We start from the raw sequence: 14,389 nt of genomic DNA, 5'->3' as shown, positions 1-14,389 counted from the left end.
CGATTATCAATTTTTCAACTCGCCGATTAATCGAAGAGGACGATGAAAAATCAGTTTTAATGGTGGTAGAGAGGAGGAGAAGAGAAGATGAAGGATGGTTGAAAAAAACTGTTTTGATTTTCAGTTTCAATTGGGTTAATAATGGGAAGGACAATTCAGTCTTTTCAACCACAAAAACAAGGGTAAATTAGTCCATTTGAGGTGAAAAGGGTAATCTAGTCAATTAACAACCCCTATAGGACACCCCCTAACCAATAATAGGGATATTACTATCACCCTTGTCGCCCCTCCAATGGAACCACCCTCCCCTTTAACAGGATTGATCAATTAACCTCTGCTCGGGTTTCTTTGGAATGGGGATACCAACTTGAAATTATTTAGGTGTTTTCAGTTTTTTTTTTAATCGTAGAGAACAGAATTGACATTTCATCTTGAAAAAAAATACTCTCTTAGCCAGATCCGACTCCATATAACCGTGAATATCCCCTAATTGTGCCTTCAGGGGAAAAAAAGAAAAAAAAAGGTGCTCTAAATAAATACTCCAATTGTGCCTTCAGGAGTAAAAGTTAAACGTTCAAAAGACACTCTAGTTGTTGATGGACTCTTTTCATATTGTCAAGGATAAAACTGGGTGCCCCTAAGAAGACACTCTTCCACCATCGAATTTCCTCAACTTTCCTCTTCATTTCCCGCCATTAATTCTTCGGGTAATTACTTTAGTTCACTTTCCTTTTTCAATTAACCATCGAATATGCTTTTCAAAATTGGGAATTTTTGTTGTTGTAAAATTTTGATTGATCTTTTCAGGGTTTTTCTTGATTGATAATTGGTAATTAGGGTATTGAAAGATGAAACGTAGAAGGTAGTAGATATGAAAGATGCTTGCTGAGATGACGATGTATTTCGAATTGCGTTGGTTAGAGAACAAGCAAGAAACTCCAGATTCCAGTTCTTTCTGTTTCTAAAGAGGAGGAAAAAGATCTTAAATGTAGCAGTCTTACGGTCAGGTTGGCTTCTTTTACTTGTGTTATTAGATTAGCACTTTGTTTGTGCTTTTCCCAGATTTTATCAAACATATGAAATCATTTGGTGCTGAATTAAGCTGACTGTTAAAGAAATTTGTGCTATGATATTGTATTAATGCTGATTTATGGGGATTCCTTAAGTCTTCTGGTTTAGTTTGAAACTGAAAACGCATATAGAAATTAGTGAGTTAGTGGGGAAACGAATTTTGTATGATGGGATTGCTATTTGCGTTTTCAGCTTCAAACTAACCTAATCACTAATCTCTAATCTAATCACTAATCTCTATATGCGTTTTCATACAAAATTCGTTTCCCCACTAACCTAATCACTAATCTCTATATGCGTTTTCAGCTTCAAACTAAACCAGAAGACTTAAGAAATCCCCATAAATCAGCATTAATACAATATCATAGCACAAATTTCTTTAACAGTCAGCTTAATTCAGCACCAAATGATTTCATATGTTTGATAAAATCTGGGAAAAGCACAACCAAAGTGCTAATCTAATAACACAAGTAAAAGAAGCCAACCTGACCGTAAGACTGCTACATTTATGGGGATTCCTTAAGTCTTTTGCTATTTATGCAGCATTGCTATGCTTGAAATCATTGTTGTTTCCTAATTGTCAGTTTAATGCATCTGCCTTTCTACTCATATTGCACAGTTGGCATCGTTGCAATAAGTAATGTACTAACTTCTAGAATTATCGCTACAGGATGAGAAGCTGAGGAAAGCTGTTGAATCTTTCAAGGGAAATATTTGGAAGCGAATAGGTGGGGTTTTTTTTCTTCTTTTTTCCAGTGTTTTCATCCGAAACATTTTAGTCGGAGATGTAAATACATTGTTGAGATTATTAGTCCCACATTGTCTGGGCATCTAAGATCCTGCGGTTTATAATCTCTTAGGGCCTCTCCACTCATTGCCAATTGGTTTTGAGTTGGATGCCCGCAGACTTTAACATGGACTGGTCATTCAGTCACGGGTGTACATGTGCCCACTTGGGTCACGACGGCTACTAATTCGGCCTACACCCCGAGTATGGGACCTGGCTCTGATATCATGTTAAAGACTGCGGGCATCCAACTCAAAACCGGGATGTGGGACTATTTGTCCTTTCACGTACATGTAGACATGTATTATGCTGAACTCTACCATTTATAGACAATTTGATTTGATTGCCCTAATGGATTAGTTCCAATTTGGCAGTTATTATGCTGAATTGTTTATGTATGGGTTTGTTATATTGATCATCTATCTGTGCAGCTGCTAGTTTACCTAGTAGAAGAGAAGAGCAATGTCTGCATTGATGGCGAAAGGTTCTTCATCCAGACCTGGTTAAGGGACAATGGACCCTAGAGGTTTGACACCAAGTCCGTCATTTGGTTCTAACAGTTGTCAGGGAGTTTCCAATTAACTTTATATCTTGCTTTCTCATGTTTCTTTCAGGAAGATGATAAATTCATGGAGTTGGTCTATGGACCCTCGCCGTTATAGCAAAAGAGTTTCCAGGTCGCACAGGAAAGCAATGCCGAGAAAGGTAGCCATGATGAGCTGTTCATATAGCGCCAGTAGGTTGTATTCAAGTAAGCGGTCATTCATTGCATGCGTACTGTCAGATAGTCAAGGAAAATAATATGTGCAGTTTCAGGTGGCACAACCATTTGAACCAGGAGAATAAGAGAGATGGTTGGACCGTGGAGGCAGAACTTGCACTCATGAATGGTTCTGTTCCACCCCTTTATCCCTGACTAGGTGAGGAGGGTCTAATTGGTGTACTAGCAACTGTATCCAGTTTTTCTGATGGTCTTGAATGCAGACAACTGGCATCAGAGCATGAGTTTAGTGTAGCAAATTAAACTCGCAACCAAACTTGGTCAGACAGAGAAGCAAAGCAGAAGGTGATCTAGATGAAAGTATTGCTGGAATACCACTACCAACTGCTGATCCAGTCATCACTTCTTTTCAGAATGAAGTATTGGACTTGAACTTGATTATTTCACCTACCGTTTGCTGCTAATAGGTTTTCAATCACTAACTCCATATAAGAAAAAGAGAGGCTAGTGGTACTCTGAATTGGAATGAGCGAGGTAAAAGATGAAAAAGACAAGAGTTTGCATTCATAAGAAAGAATGCATGAAAGATAGAACAAATAAAACTTACTTTAGTGAGGAGATCCCTAGATCAGAGGATGTGATTTGCAAGAGTGACAATTCTGCTTGCCGTGGTAATGACACTGTTAGCTGTTTTACACCTGGAGGCCTGTCCATACGGATGGGTCATTCTATTCCTGGAAGGCTTGTTTTTATTGCTCAAGGCTGACGTTTTCTGGTCTTTAGGGATTAAAATTAGGCACAAAATGAAGAAAAGTTGCTCCTAAATTAAAGAAAAAGAACAGATGAATGACGATTCTGCTTGTCATGCTAATGATGGCATTAGACTGTTCTAGTGATCAAAGGATTCATTCTCATGTCAGCCCGGCTTGTTCATGAGCAACGAAGATTTCTTGGCCTGATTGGATATTCTGAGTACTTTCTGGAATACTGTATAACTCTGGTTCTACAGATAGGGTATTATTAAATTACTGCTCAGTACTATTTGATTTATTTTTCCAATAATATTTTTTTCCTCTTTCTGAATTAGGTAACGTTTGTAATTGGAAACCTTAACCTACAGCGACTGACGAATCAACTGCACATACATTTGATCATCGGTGCGCTTTCTAACATATGTTTACTTGTGTACTTTTCATATCTGTTTACAAGAAAATGGGTGAAATAGATGTGTATTGCAAATGATGTTATCACAGAAATTCAACTTATTTATGACGAGAATAAATGCTGCTGAAATGTTCCATTACTGTTTTATCAGTGTTTACTAGGTTCTTTATTTCTGGAAATCTATCGATTTCAGAAAGTCACGTTATGTATGGACACATCAATTTCGATTTGTAACTGCTCAAGTAAGCGAAAATTTGAATACTGTTCTAGGGAACCTATCAAGAATGAACCCTCTGTGACATGATGGTTTCTACATTGCTTTGTCAATGATGCCAAGTAGCCAACAACCAAGTCATCAGAAACAAGGTCTCTTACAAGCTAGCAGTCTCTAGGCAAACTAGTGACAACATTCTCGGTTCTAATAAGTAACAGGGAAATTCAATAAATGATGACTTAGGCAACATAAATCAAGATTCACAAATGGAAACCAGTAATATAGTTATTCAAGAGAATACTCAAATTCAACAAAAGATCAAGAAAAAACTTTGAAAATCTTAATTCAAACAATTCAAGATTGTACCACTTACAAAAAAACAAACTCAGCAAAAACAGAGAACTTGTGAAAAGAAAAATATTCAAATGCTCTTAACTTCAGCCCAAAAACTCTTTCAGCACCGATTTCTTCCTTCCTGCCACGAGAGCAAAAAGATCCAAGTCAGTAATCAAAAAAATGAAGATTAATGCAATCTGCTTGTATATACTCTAATAAAAGATTAAAACCCACAGTGCAAGCTAGGTTTAAGAACTAAGAAAATGAAAATAACAAGGAATGTCTTCAATACTTCTCCAAGAATTTGATCCCAGTGTATACACATCAACTAAAGAAGAAGTACGTAGCTCTATAATTTTAAATAATTTATAATCATCGGTCGTGGAATCGTAATTAAAAGCATAAGCATGTGTGTTTTCTTCTATTTCTTCGTTTGGTGAATCGGGTAGAACCTTGTACTCTTTGGTACATGGATTCCAAACACAAAGCAAACCCTTAGTAACCTGATCTGAAACCCACATACAAACCAGACCATCGCAACAAGCCAACAATACAATATCCTGACCTAATGACCTGAACGGGTAATCATACTCAACAACATTCCTAACAACCATGTCATTCCTTGGCAATGCCGATGACAACTTATCATAACCCACAGAGCAAATAATCGTGGGACTGTTTCTACGCTTTGTTCCAGTAAGCATGAGTTTATAATTTTTCTTCATGATAGCAAGTTTAAGGTGGGTTTTAATGAAACCAGGGTCGGAAATTATGGAATTCCAAGATTTGGAAACACTTACAGCATAATAGAGATTTCACTGGTACCCATAATAGGATGTCAAGGTATAGCTCCTCAGGAATGCTTGACATGATTACTTCCCCTTACTACTTCCGATATCTTTCTTGAAGATTGAGAGAGAACTTTTTCTTTTTCTTTTAGGGCTTTCTAGGATGATATTTCGTTTAATATCTCGGATTTAGGTTTCGGGTTATGGTATTTGCATAATGGAGAGATTTCGGGAGTGAATATCTTCAACAAAATAGAAAAGTTGACTTTCAGAATTATAAGAAGGTAACTGGAGTACGTACGTGTGAGTGTCATGACTGAACTATTTTAGAAAGTGGTCAGTTGACGAGAAGTGATGGGCACAATCCATCACTTCACAGGACACTTGCACTCTTTGGGTGGAAATATTCTCTATTTTAGATCAGATATAATATTTGGAAACATTTCCAGCTGAGGAACATAAACTGTGGCGCTCTCATGCATATATGACATTAAATCGGGCTTATGGGTGAATCCAAGGGTTCCAGAGAAGGTGGAAGTGGCAGAACTTGGAAATCTAACAAAAACATATTGTAAACTTTGGTGCATTTGGCAAGTAGATAAAGGTAACTCTATGAATCAAATTTGCAGTATGATGTGCATAATTAATAGGATATATACTTTCACAAAAATCAACCTGCAGGCATTGTTGATTCAAACGGGACTGACAACTTCACAAACATGCATAATTAGTAGATGGATATATAAGGTCTGCTAGATACTACAATATTGGATATTAGAAATTACATGACGTTATTTAATATAAGAGGTTTTAGGTCCTTCATTCTCAACACTCTGGTCTCCCACTGTGTCATGATCTTCGACCCATCTCTCCGCACCTTAAATAGTACTGTCAGACAGTACCGTCAGACTCAGTAGTGTCGGTCAGTGCAACAGGCTGATAACCTACTCCGTCGTGATCTTTGACAAAGCTCTGCATTGCCACACCGCCAGCACTAGGAGGATTCAATGCTACAGACATATCACCGAGATCATACCCACAAAGATGATCATACAAAACCTTCTTATCAACCACTTGATTGTGGTATGCTTTACAGGCAAAGTAGAAGACACTCTGAACTAATAGCCCCGTAAGATTAACAGCCACCAACATGAACAAACACATCAATCCCAAGAAAAGCTTAGCCATGACATGTACAGGAAACTGCATGCCATACACAAACGCCTTTTCTACAAACCATGTACCCGACAAATAAAAGTTTACAAGTAAAACAGCAATTGCAGTTCTCCCCTGTAAGAGTTCCTTACTCTTCTTCATGGCCGCCAAGCCGTAAACATTTGGTTCAACAACAGAGATCACACTGGCTAAATGCCATAACGCTGTAACATACAAAGATACAAGAAAGTATATGATGCAAAACATGATAAAAAGACCCCAAAAAAGAACTCCTTCATCAATATGTAACAAATCTACTAGGACATATATAAAAGTCAATGCGGCCAAGAAGTTGACGATCATGAGAAGCAAGGCGTAAAAGAAGGTGATCATAAGATGTTTAAATATGCGAGGAACTGCAAAGAGAGTGGGAATAAAGGAGATGGATTTGGACACGTAAATAGAAGCAACTGTGAAGACGATAGCGGATATAGAAAGAAGAGACAAGAGGAAAAGGGAAAGAATGTAGAAGAACTCATGGATCAAGTAAGTGGCAGATGAATCACCGGAAAAGTAATCGTATAGGGTGAAAAAAAACTGGGTGAATGAAATCTTAAATAATAGCTGAATCAATGAAAATGGGAGAATGAGGGTTATGGTAATCAGAAAGTATTTAAGTGGAGATGATTTGGCAGGGATTTTCACTGCTTCTCCAATGATTTGAAATGCATCGAAGAATTTGAGGTCTTCTGCTGCAGTAAAGAGCTCCATTAATTGTTGTTTAGCTTCACCGGTGAAAGAAATGAAGCAGCCAAGACAACAATTTTTATCAGTATGTATAGAATGGATCTGAATTGCAACTAAGTGAAGCTTCTTGGTTGTTGCTTCTTAATGGTAGTGGTGGTAGTTGAGAGCCTTGAAGAAATAATGCCTGAGAGTTTGGAATTGAAGGCAGCTGATATTTCTTGCGAGGGAACCCATGTGGAGATTGCTATGAATGATATGTTGCGTAAGCTCAGAAGAAGTCACTTGATCAGAGGCAAAGTGTGAGTTTGAGTAATGGAATCTAATCACTGTATGCACTAGTGCTATACATCTTTTTCATCACCTCAAAGAAGATAAAATGCATCAATAGTTGTTTTTTGTTGCGAGTTTTGGATACTAGAAATGACTAAAGTCTTTGTTGTATTCTTTTTTCTTTGTGTGGCCTCCTAACTTGTCCGTGGTCTACAAAAGTTCGGTGACATCTACCAATCTCATTCCCATCTCATCTAAACGACACAAAGAAAAATCCATGGAAATTTCACTCAGCTATATTACTAACTATGATTGTTGATGGTTTTGATATTTTTTTTTTTTTTTTTTTTTTTTTTTTTTCTTGTTTTGACACATTCAGCTGGATGGTTTTGATCTTTAGGGTGTGTATATAGATTATTAAATTTTGTTTTCCTATGTAAGTTCACTAACTGGGACGACTCTTTCTTGCTGTTAATTAGTCAATTTCTCCTCCCAATACTTCCCTTTCAAAAAGCTGAAAATGAAACTAACTTTTTCTGCCATTTGCACAATTACTTGAAGTGTAACATAAAAGAATGCACTACTGACTCTCTTTCCGTCATTATTCGCTGCTGACTGACTCTTTCGCATTCATTATTCTCGAGCTAGAAAAAGAATACACCGCATCACATGGTTTGTGTAGGTAAAAGATTGAATAAGTTGTGGCTTTAGATGTGCTTTTGCTTATATGTCTGCATCTCTGGTACATCCATTTGAGGTACGGTATTTTCATGAACGAACAAACAAAGATGAAAAAAAAAGCTAGCAACAACATAAGTAACTTATCTACTTCATAGTTACGGTATTTTTTTTTTGGGCTTTTTAATAAAATGGTCATGTTTTTGTTATATATTTCAGAAACTGGACGTTATTTTGAATGTTTATATAAAGTGACCGACATTGACATTTTCCATCCCGTTTTTTCAAAAAACGGGTAACAGCTGTTAAATGCACACATGTCAGTTAACCTCCTTAGTAAAAGACAAGTTAACCCTCGGTGAGTCATTCTGGATCGGTGAGTTAACTAGCCTGAACCAGATTACCTCCTCTAACAGTTGCAACTTTATTTCTTTCATGCATCTTTCTTAGTTCAACATCACTACCACTTGGGATTCAACTTCACCATAATTACCATCCAGACCAACTCAGCATAACTATCACCACCTGTAATTCCAACTTCAAACAACATCTGTTCCTGAAAATCCATGTTTACTACCACCAACATAATACGCCCATTGAACCCTAATCCCCTGTGAAATCAAAATTTAACTTCATACAACCATATTCACTCCAATCAGAACCAAACCCAATTATTAATTGATCCAATAAGCTCAATTTCATATGAAATAACAAATCAATTACAAAACCCTAAATTTGACTCACCTCTTATTATGAGTTGAATTAATATTCGAATCAACACCATCATCAATTTCTTATTCTAATTCCATTCGGAATTTCTTCAAGGAAACCCTAACTCTTGTTTCATCTGATTTAAACCCCGCTTTGTACCTCATCTCCATCTCCATAAAATCAAAACCTTCTCTGAAACCCTAAATATTCACTAGATGTCTTCGCTAAAATCTACGTGTTGAATCAGTTCGTTCTCTAACAATCAGTGTCACTGTATTCTTTAATTCTCAGTTGCAATCAATTTTCGGCAGAAAAGAATGATGAAGGAGAAGAACGAAGGGAAAATCGAGAGAAAAAGAGACAGAAAGATATGAGAGCAGATAGCACCAAACCATCTCTTATTTGGGTAAGGCTACAATGGTAATTTTAGAAGGCGAGTTTGACTTATTCAACGCTGCTGACCGAACTGGTGGGTCCATGTGCTAAATCTAACGGAAAGGCCACTTTATAAAAGAATTTGAAATCTTGGACGGTTTATTAATTATATGGTTTGAAGCTGGTCAGGTTATGAATTTGTCCTTTTTTTTGAACTGTGAATTTGTATTTAAAAAAAGTATATATACAAAAAGCAGAGCTGGACCGGAAACAATGATCTCAAGCTCAACCACTCAAAAAAGAAAAAGAAAGAAAAAGAACCATTCGTATCATTTTTAGGGGCCACTCAAAAAGAATTAGGGGCCACTCTTTTATTCCCACCCATTGAAGGAGGTTAAGGGGTATCTTAAAAACATAGAAATTGTCTATATTGTCCTTCACCTTTATATTAAATCTAAACCTATATCTTTTATTTTCATAATCATATCATTCCTCTTTTTTTTCTCTTTTCTACCATTGAATATTTTTTCATTGTTTTAATTTTGGTTGAAACCCAAGATCGTCGATCAAACAAATTTTATGATCGATTGTTTAAACTTAAAACCAACCATTAACTTAGAACATCAAAAAAACAAACGAGTTATAAACAAACAAAACAGACAAATGATAGTAATTGTGATCCAAAATTATGATTTGATTGCTTGAAATCAAAAATTTGATCGAAAATTTTCTAAGATTTGCAGTAGCAGGAACATAATCGGTAGGTAAATTGATTGTTATCTACCGATTGTGTTCCTGCTACTGCTTCAAATTTTCTGTACCACACAATTGGTAGATAATGAACATAATTTACTACCGATTATGGCAGTACAAAAATTCGAAAATTTGAAGGATTTTGGCAAAAGCTCATTTTGGGGCCAGTATACATTCGGAAGTTAAACTCACACAATTTACTACTGATTATGGTAGCACCACAAATTCGAAAATTGAATATATTCGGAGGTTAAAGTAACACAATTTACTACCGATTATGGTGGTGCCAAAGTTCAAAAATTGAAGGATTCTGGCAAAAACTCATTTTGGGGTCAATATAAATTCGGAAGTTAAAGTAACACACTTTACTACAGATTATGGTTGTACCAAAGTTCGAAAATTAAACGATTTTGGAAAAATCTCATTTTGGTGCCAATATACATTCGCAAGTTAAATTTACTACCGATTATGGTAGTATTTAAATTCGAAAATTGAATATATTCGGAGGTTAAAGTAACACAATTTACTACCGATTATGGTTGTACCAAAGTTTGAAAATTAAAAGATTTTGGTAAAATATCATTAGGAAGTTAAAGTAACACACTTTACTACCGATTATGGCTGTACCAAAGTTCAAAAAAAAAAAAAAAAAAAAAACCTCAAAATTTTTTATCACCCAAATCCTACTCAAACTACAGAATATCGAAGAGTAATTTTGTTATTACGAAATATGAGAGATAAGGGGTGAACATAATTTAGGTTTGGGTGACCTTTTTCGTTTTATTGTTAGTCCCTAATTTTTTTTAAGTGGCCCTTAAAAATGTCAGGAAAAATAAAACTATATACAAATTACTATAAATTAATAGAAGAAAACAAGAGTTCAGTGAGGATCCCGAACGAAGAGGGTGTCCCAGCTAATAACTCCCGTGTTCGCGGCCCAACGACAAAAAATAGCAAAATATTAAAAACATGACAAACATTTTTAAGTAGGTTGCCGAATCCATTACGGCTGACTAATTTTGATATGATTTTTCTTTTTCCTCGGCAAAGATAACAAAATTGAAGAACACACAAATCGTGTGCATGCGAATACAATTAAAAAAGCGCAAAAGATCAAAACGAACAAGATAATTTCCAATTGGACGATGGTTTTGTTCAGTTCTGGATTTCGCCTCAATCCTATGATGTATTCCGGTACACAATATTCGTATGTACCAAGGTTAACCTTGCGAGATTTCAATGCATCAGTAGCTAAGGATTGGCACTGAAATGAACTTCACTAGCTAAGGATGACAAAAAAGAGAAAAGAAAAAAACTAGCAGGGCTGAAATGACAAAATAAACAGTAAGCAGACGCACAAGTTTGTAGTTGTGGTGGGCCGTGGCTCTCAGTTTGGTGACACGTGGATAGTTTTTAAGGGTTTCTTCTTTTTTTGGGTGTTGTGTGCGAGTTTGTCTAGGGGTAATTACTTTCTTTAGACGATTTAGCATCATCATCCTCTCTATTTCTCTAGACGATTTCCCCAACTTTTCTCTTCATTTCCCGCCATTAATTCTTCAGGTAATTACTTTACTTCACTTTCCTTTTTCAATTCACCATTCGAATTTCCTTTTCAAAATTGGGGATGTCTGTTCTTGTAAAATTTTGATTGATGTTTCTGTTATCTTTGGGGCTCTTTTAATTGATGATTGGTAATTAATTAGGGTAATGAAAGATAAAACGCAGCCGAAGGTAGTAGTCTTGTAGATATGGAAGATGCTTGCTGAGAAGACGATGAATATCGAATTGCGTTGTTTAGAGAACAAAGCAAGAAACTCCGGATTCCAGTTCCTCCTGTTTCTGAAGAAGATCTTAATGGTAGCGGCCTTTCAGTCAGGTCGGCTTCTTTTACTTGTGTTATTAGATTAGATCTTCGGTTGTGCTTTTCATAAATTTATCAAACATATGATATCATTTGGTGCTGAATTAAGCTGACTCTTAAAGAAATTTGTGGTATGCTATTGTATCAAATGAAATTTGATTCTGATTTGTGGGGATTCCTCAAGTCTTAACTGGTTTAGTTTTGAAGCTGAAAAGGCATATAGAGATTAGTGATTAGGTTTGTGGTATGATGGGATTGCTTTTGCTTTGCTCAATTCTGGATAAATTGGTGGTTTTGTATAGGAGAATTGGTGGTCCTACAAGGCGAGCAAAGGGTGGTTGGACTACTGAAGAGGTGAGACTTCTTGTGAATGAGCTTTTAATAATTCTCATCCACCGTCCAAACTTAGAAACTGTTAGCCGAGCTACGCAGTTTTCTTGAGAAACTCAATGTTGATATCTACTGATTACATAGTTAATGCTGTTTGGGATTCTGATGATGCCTTTTTGGGTAAGCTCTATAAGCTTTTTGTCCTGTAATCTAGTGGCCAATTTTGAAATTGTTAGCTTGGAGTACATATTTTTTCCTGTATTTTATATACAGGTCAATTTTATAGTACGACTAACTTTTGAACTGATTTAAAGACGCAGTTTATTCCGTTGGATAATATTCATATTACGGGGATTGTGTTATTTCATCTATATGCAGCATGGATGTGCTTGACTTCATTGTTGTTTCCTAACTGTCTGTTTAATTTATCTTCCTTTCTACTCATATTTTACGGTTGGCATCGTTACAATAAGTAATGTTCTAACATCTAGAAATATCACCACAGGATGAGAAGTTGCGGAAAGCTGGTGAATCTTTTAAGGACAAAATTTGGAAGAAAATAGGTTGGTCTGCTTTTTGTTTATTCATCTGTTTTTGTAGTATATCTGAAGCTGTGCTAGTTCACAAGACGTAGAAAAATAGACTAACGAAGCATTTTAGTGGGAGATGTAAATACATGTAGACACGTATGTATGTTGAAATCTTACAACGCCATTTTCCTGTCAGTCCTTTCCAGTTACAAAGCTTTTTATTAGTTCAAGTTTACAAAATATATATTTTTTTAATTCGTTAATTTTTACCATTTAAAGAAGATCTGATTGAATTGCCCTAATCGGCAGTTTTAGATGCTGAATTGTTAACATATGGGGTGGTAAAATTGATCATCTATCTATGCAGCTGCTAATTTACTTCATAGAAGAGAAGTGCAATGTCTGCAGCGATGGCAAAAGGTTTGACACCAAATCCAGACCTGGTTAAGGGACAATTGACCCTATATGTTTGACACCAAATCTGTTATTTGGTTCTAACAGTTCTCACGGAGTTTCCAATTAAATTTACGTCTTGCTTTCTCATGTTTCTTTCAGGAAGATGATAAAATCTTGGAGTTGGTCTATGGACCCTCCAAATGGTCCGTTAAAACAAAAGAGGTGCCAGGTTGCGTAGGAAAGCAATGCTGAGAAAGGTAACCATAATAATATAGCAACTGTATCCAGTATTTTTGATGGTCTTGAATGCGGACAACTGGCATCACTCATAAGAACATAAGTTTAGTGTGGCAAATTAAACTCGCAACCAAACTTGGTCAGACATAGAAGCAAATCAGAAGCTGATCCAGAGAAAAGCATTGCTGGAACACCACTACCAATTGCCGTTCCAGTCATTAGTTCTTTTCAGAATGAAATATTGGACTTATTTCACCTACCTTTTGCTGCTAATTGCTTTTCAGTCACTACCTTCATATCAGAAAAAGAGAGAAGCTAGTGGTACTCTGAATTGGCATGAGCAAACATATGTGGTAAAAGATGAAAAAGACAGGAGTTTGCATTCACAAGAAAGAATGAAAGATAGAACGAAAAAAACTGATAATAGTGAAGAAGTGCCTGGTTCAGAGGATGTGATTTGAAAGAGTGAAAATTCTGCTTGCCGTTGTAATGGCACTGTTAGCTGTTTTACACCAGGAGGCTCGTCCATACAGATGGGTGGTTTTATTCTTGGAAGGCTTATTTTTATTGATCAAGGCTGATCGTTTCTGGTCTTTAGAGAAGCAACTGGATACAGATGAGCTTACGAATGAGGTACCAAATGGAGAAAGGTTAAACCCAAATGAAGGAAAAAGAACTGAAGAATGACAATTCTGCTTGTCATGGTAATAGCGGCATTAGACTGTTCTATTTGATGCCAATAGCATTTATAGTAGCCAATCCAAATCAATGGATTCTGCCTCATGTCAGCATGGGTTGTTCACGAGGAGTGAAGATGGCTTGACCAAATTAGATATACTGCGAGTACTTTCTGGAAATATTGTATAGCTCTGGTAGTACAAGGCCCTGTAGGGTATTAAATTCTACTGTATTGTACTATTTGATTTAATTTTCCAGTCTGAAGTTAATCATTTTTGTTTCCTCTTTTCGACTCTGAATTAGCTGTTTCTTGTACATCTTGAAGATGAAGGGTGAAGATATCTCAGTATAGCAACTTAAACCTCGATACGTAATATTTCGTAGTTAACAAATCAACTGCACATTTGATCATCGGTTGCGCTGTCTAAAATATGTTTAACTTGTACAAGCAAGCCGTCTCCACGCAAACTAGTTACAAGTTTCTCAATTCTAATTAGGTAACAGCAAAATTCAATAAATGATCACTCACTTAAGCAATTTAATAACAAGATTCACAAATGGAAACCAGTAATTTATTTATTCAAGAG

General features: G+C 36.2%; 1 protein-coding gene and 2 long non-coding RNA genes across 7 annotated transcripts; 2 read left to right on the top strand and 1 right to left on the bottom strand.

Annotated features, from left to right (window-relative positions):
* Nucleotides 1–604: 604 nt before the first annotated feature.
* LOC113331540 lies at nt 605–3,860 on the top strand. Of its 3 annotated transcripts, none has more exons than XR_003351010.1 (5): nt 628–707; nt 808–916; nt 1,742–1,799; nt 2,290–2,384; nt 2,473–3,860. It is a non-coding gene; the product is annotated as an uncharacterized LOC113331540 (long non-coding RNA). The 3 variants fall into 3 exon arrangements; XR_003351011.1 differs by having other exon boundaries at nt 634–707; nt 838–916; XR_003351012.1 differs by lacking the exon at nt 808–916 and having other exon boundaries at nt 605–707.
* A 2,112-nt stretch (nt 3,861–5,972) lies between these two features.
* Nucleotides 5,973–7,007, bottom strand: LOC113331386. The gene has a single exon (XM_026578096.1). It carries the CDS (start codon nt 7,005–7,007, stop codon nt 5,973–5,975), a length of 1,035 nt encoding a protein of 344 aa, XP_026433881.1.
* A 4,212-nt stretch (nt 7,008–11,219) lies between these two features.
* Nucleotides 11,220–14,101, top strand: LOC113331154. 3 transcript variants are annotated; one of them, XR_003350739.1, is made up of 6 exons: nt 11,220–11,330; nt 11,474–11,646; nt 11,934–11,985; nt 12,467–12,524; nt 12,859–12,911; nt 13,047–14,101. It is a non-coding gene; the product is annotated as an uncharacterized LOC113331154 (long non-coding RNA). The 3 variants fall into 3 exon arrangements; XR_003350740.1 differs by having other exon boundaries at nt 12,801–12,911; XR_003350741.1 differs by lacking the exon at nt 12,859–12,911.
* The last annotated feature ends 288 nt before the right edge of the window (nt 14,102–14,389 follow it).

The sequence above is a fragment of the Papaver somniferum genome, unplaced genomic scaffold, assembly GCF_003573695.1.
Source record: "Papaver somniferum cultivar HN1 unplaced genomic scaffold, ASM357369v1 unplaced-scaffold_125, whole genome shotgun sequence".
NCBI lineage: Eukaryota > Viridiplantae > Streptophyta > Magnoliopsida > Ranunculales > Papaveraceae > Papaver > Papaver somniferum.
Note: the sequence above shows the minus strand (reverse complement) of the source record. Positions and strands in the feature narration are given on the sequence as shown.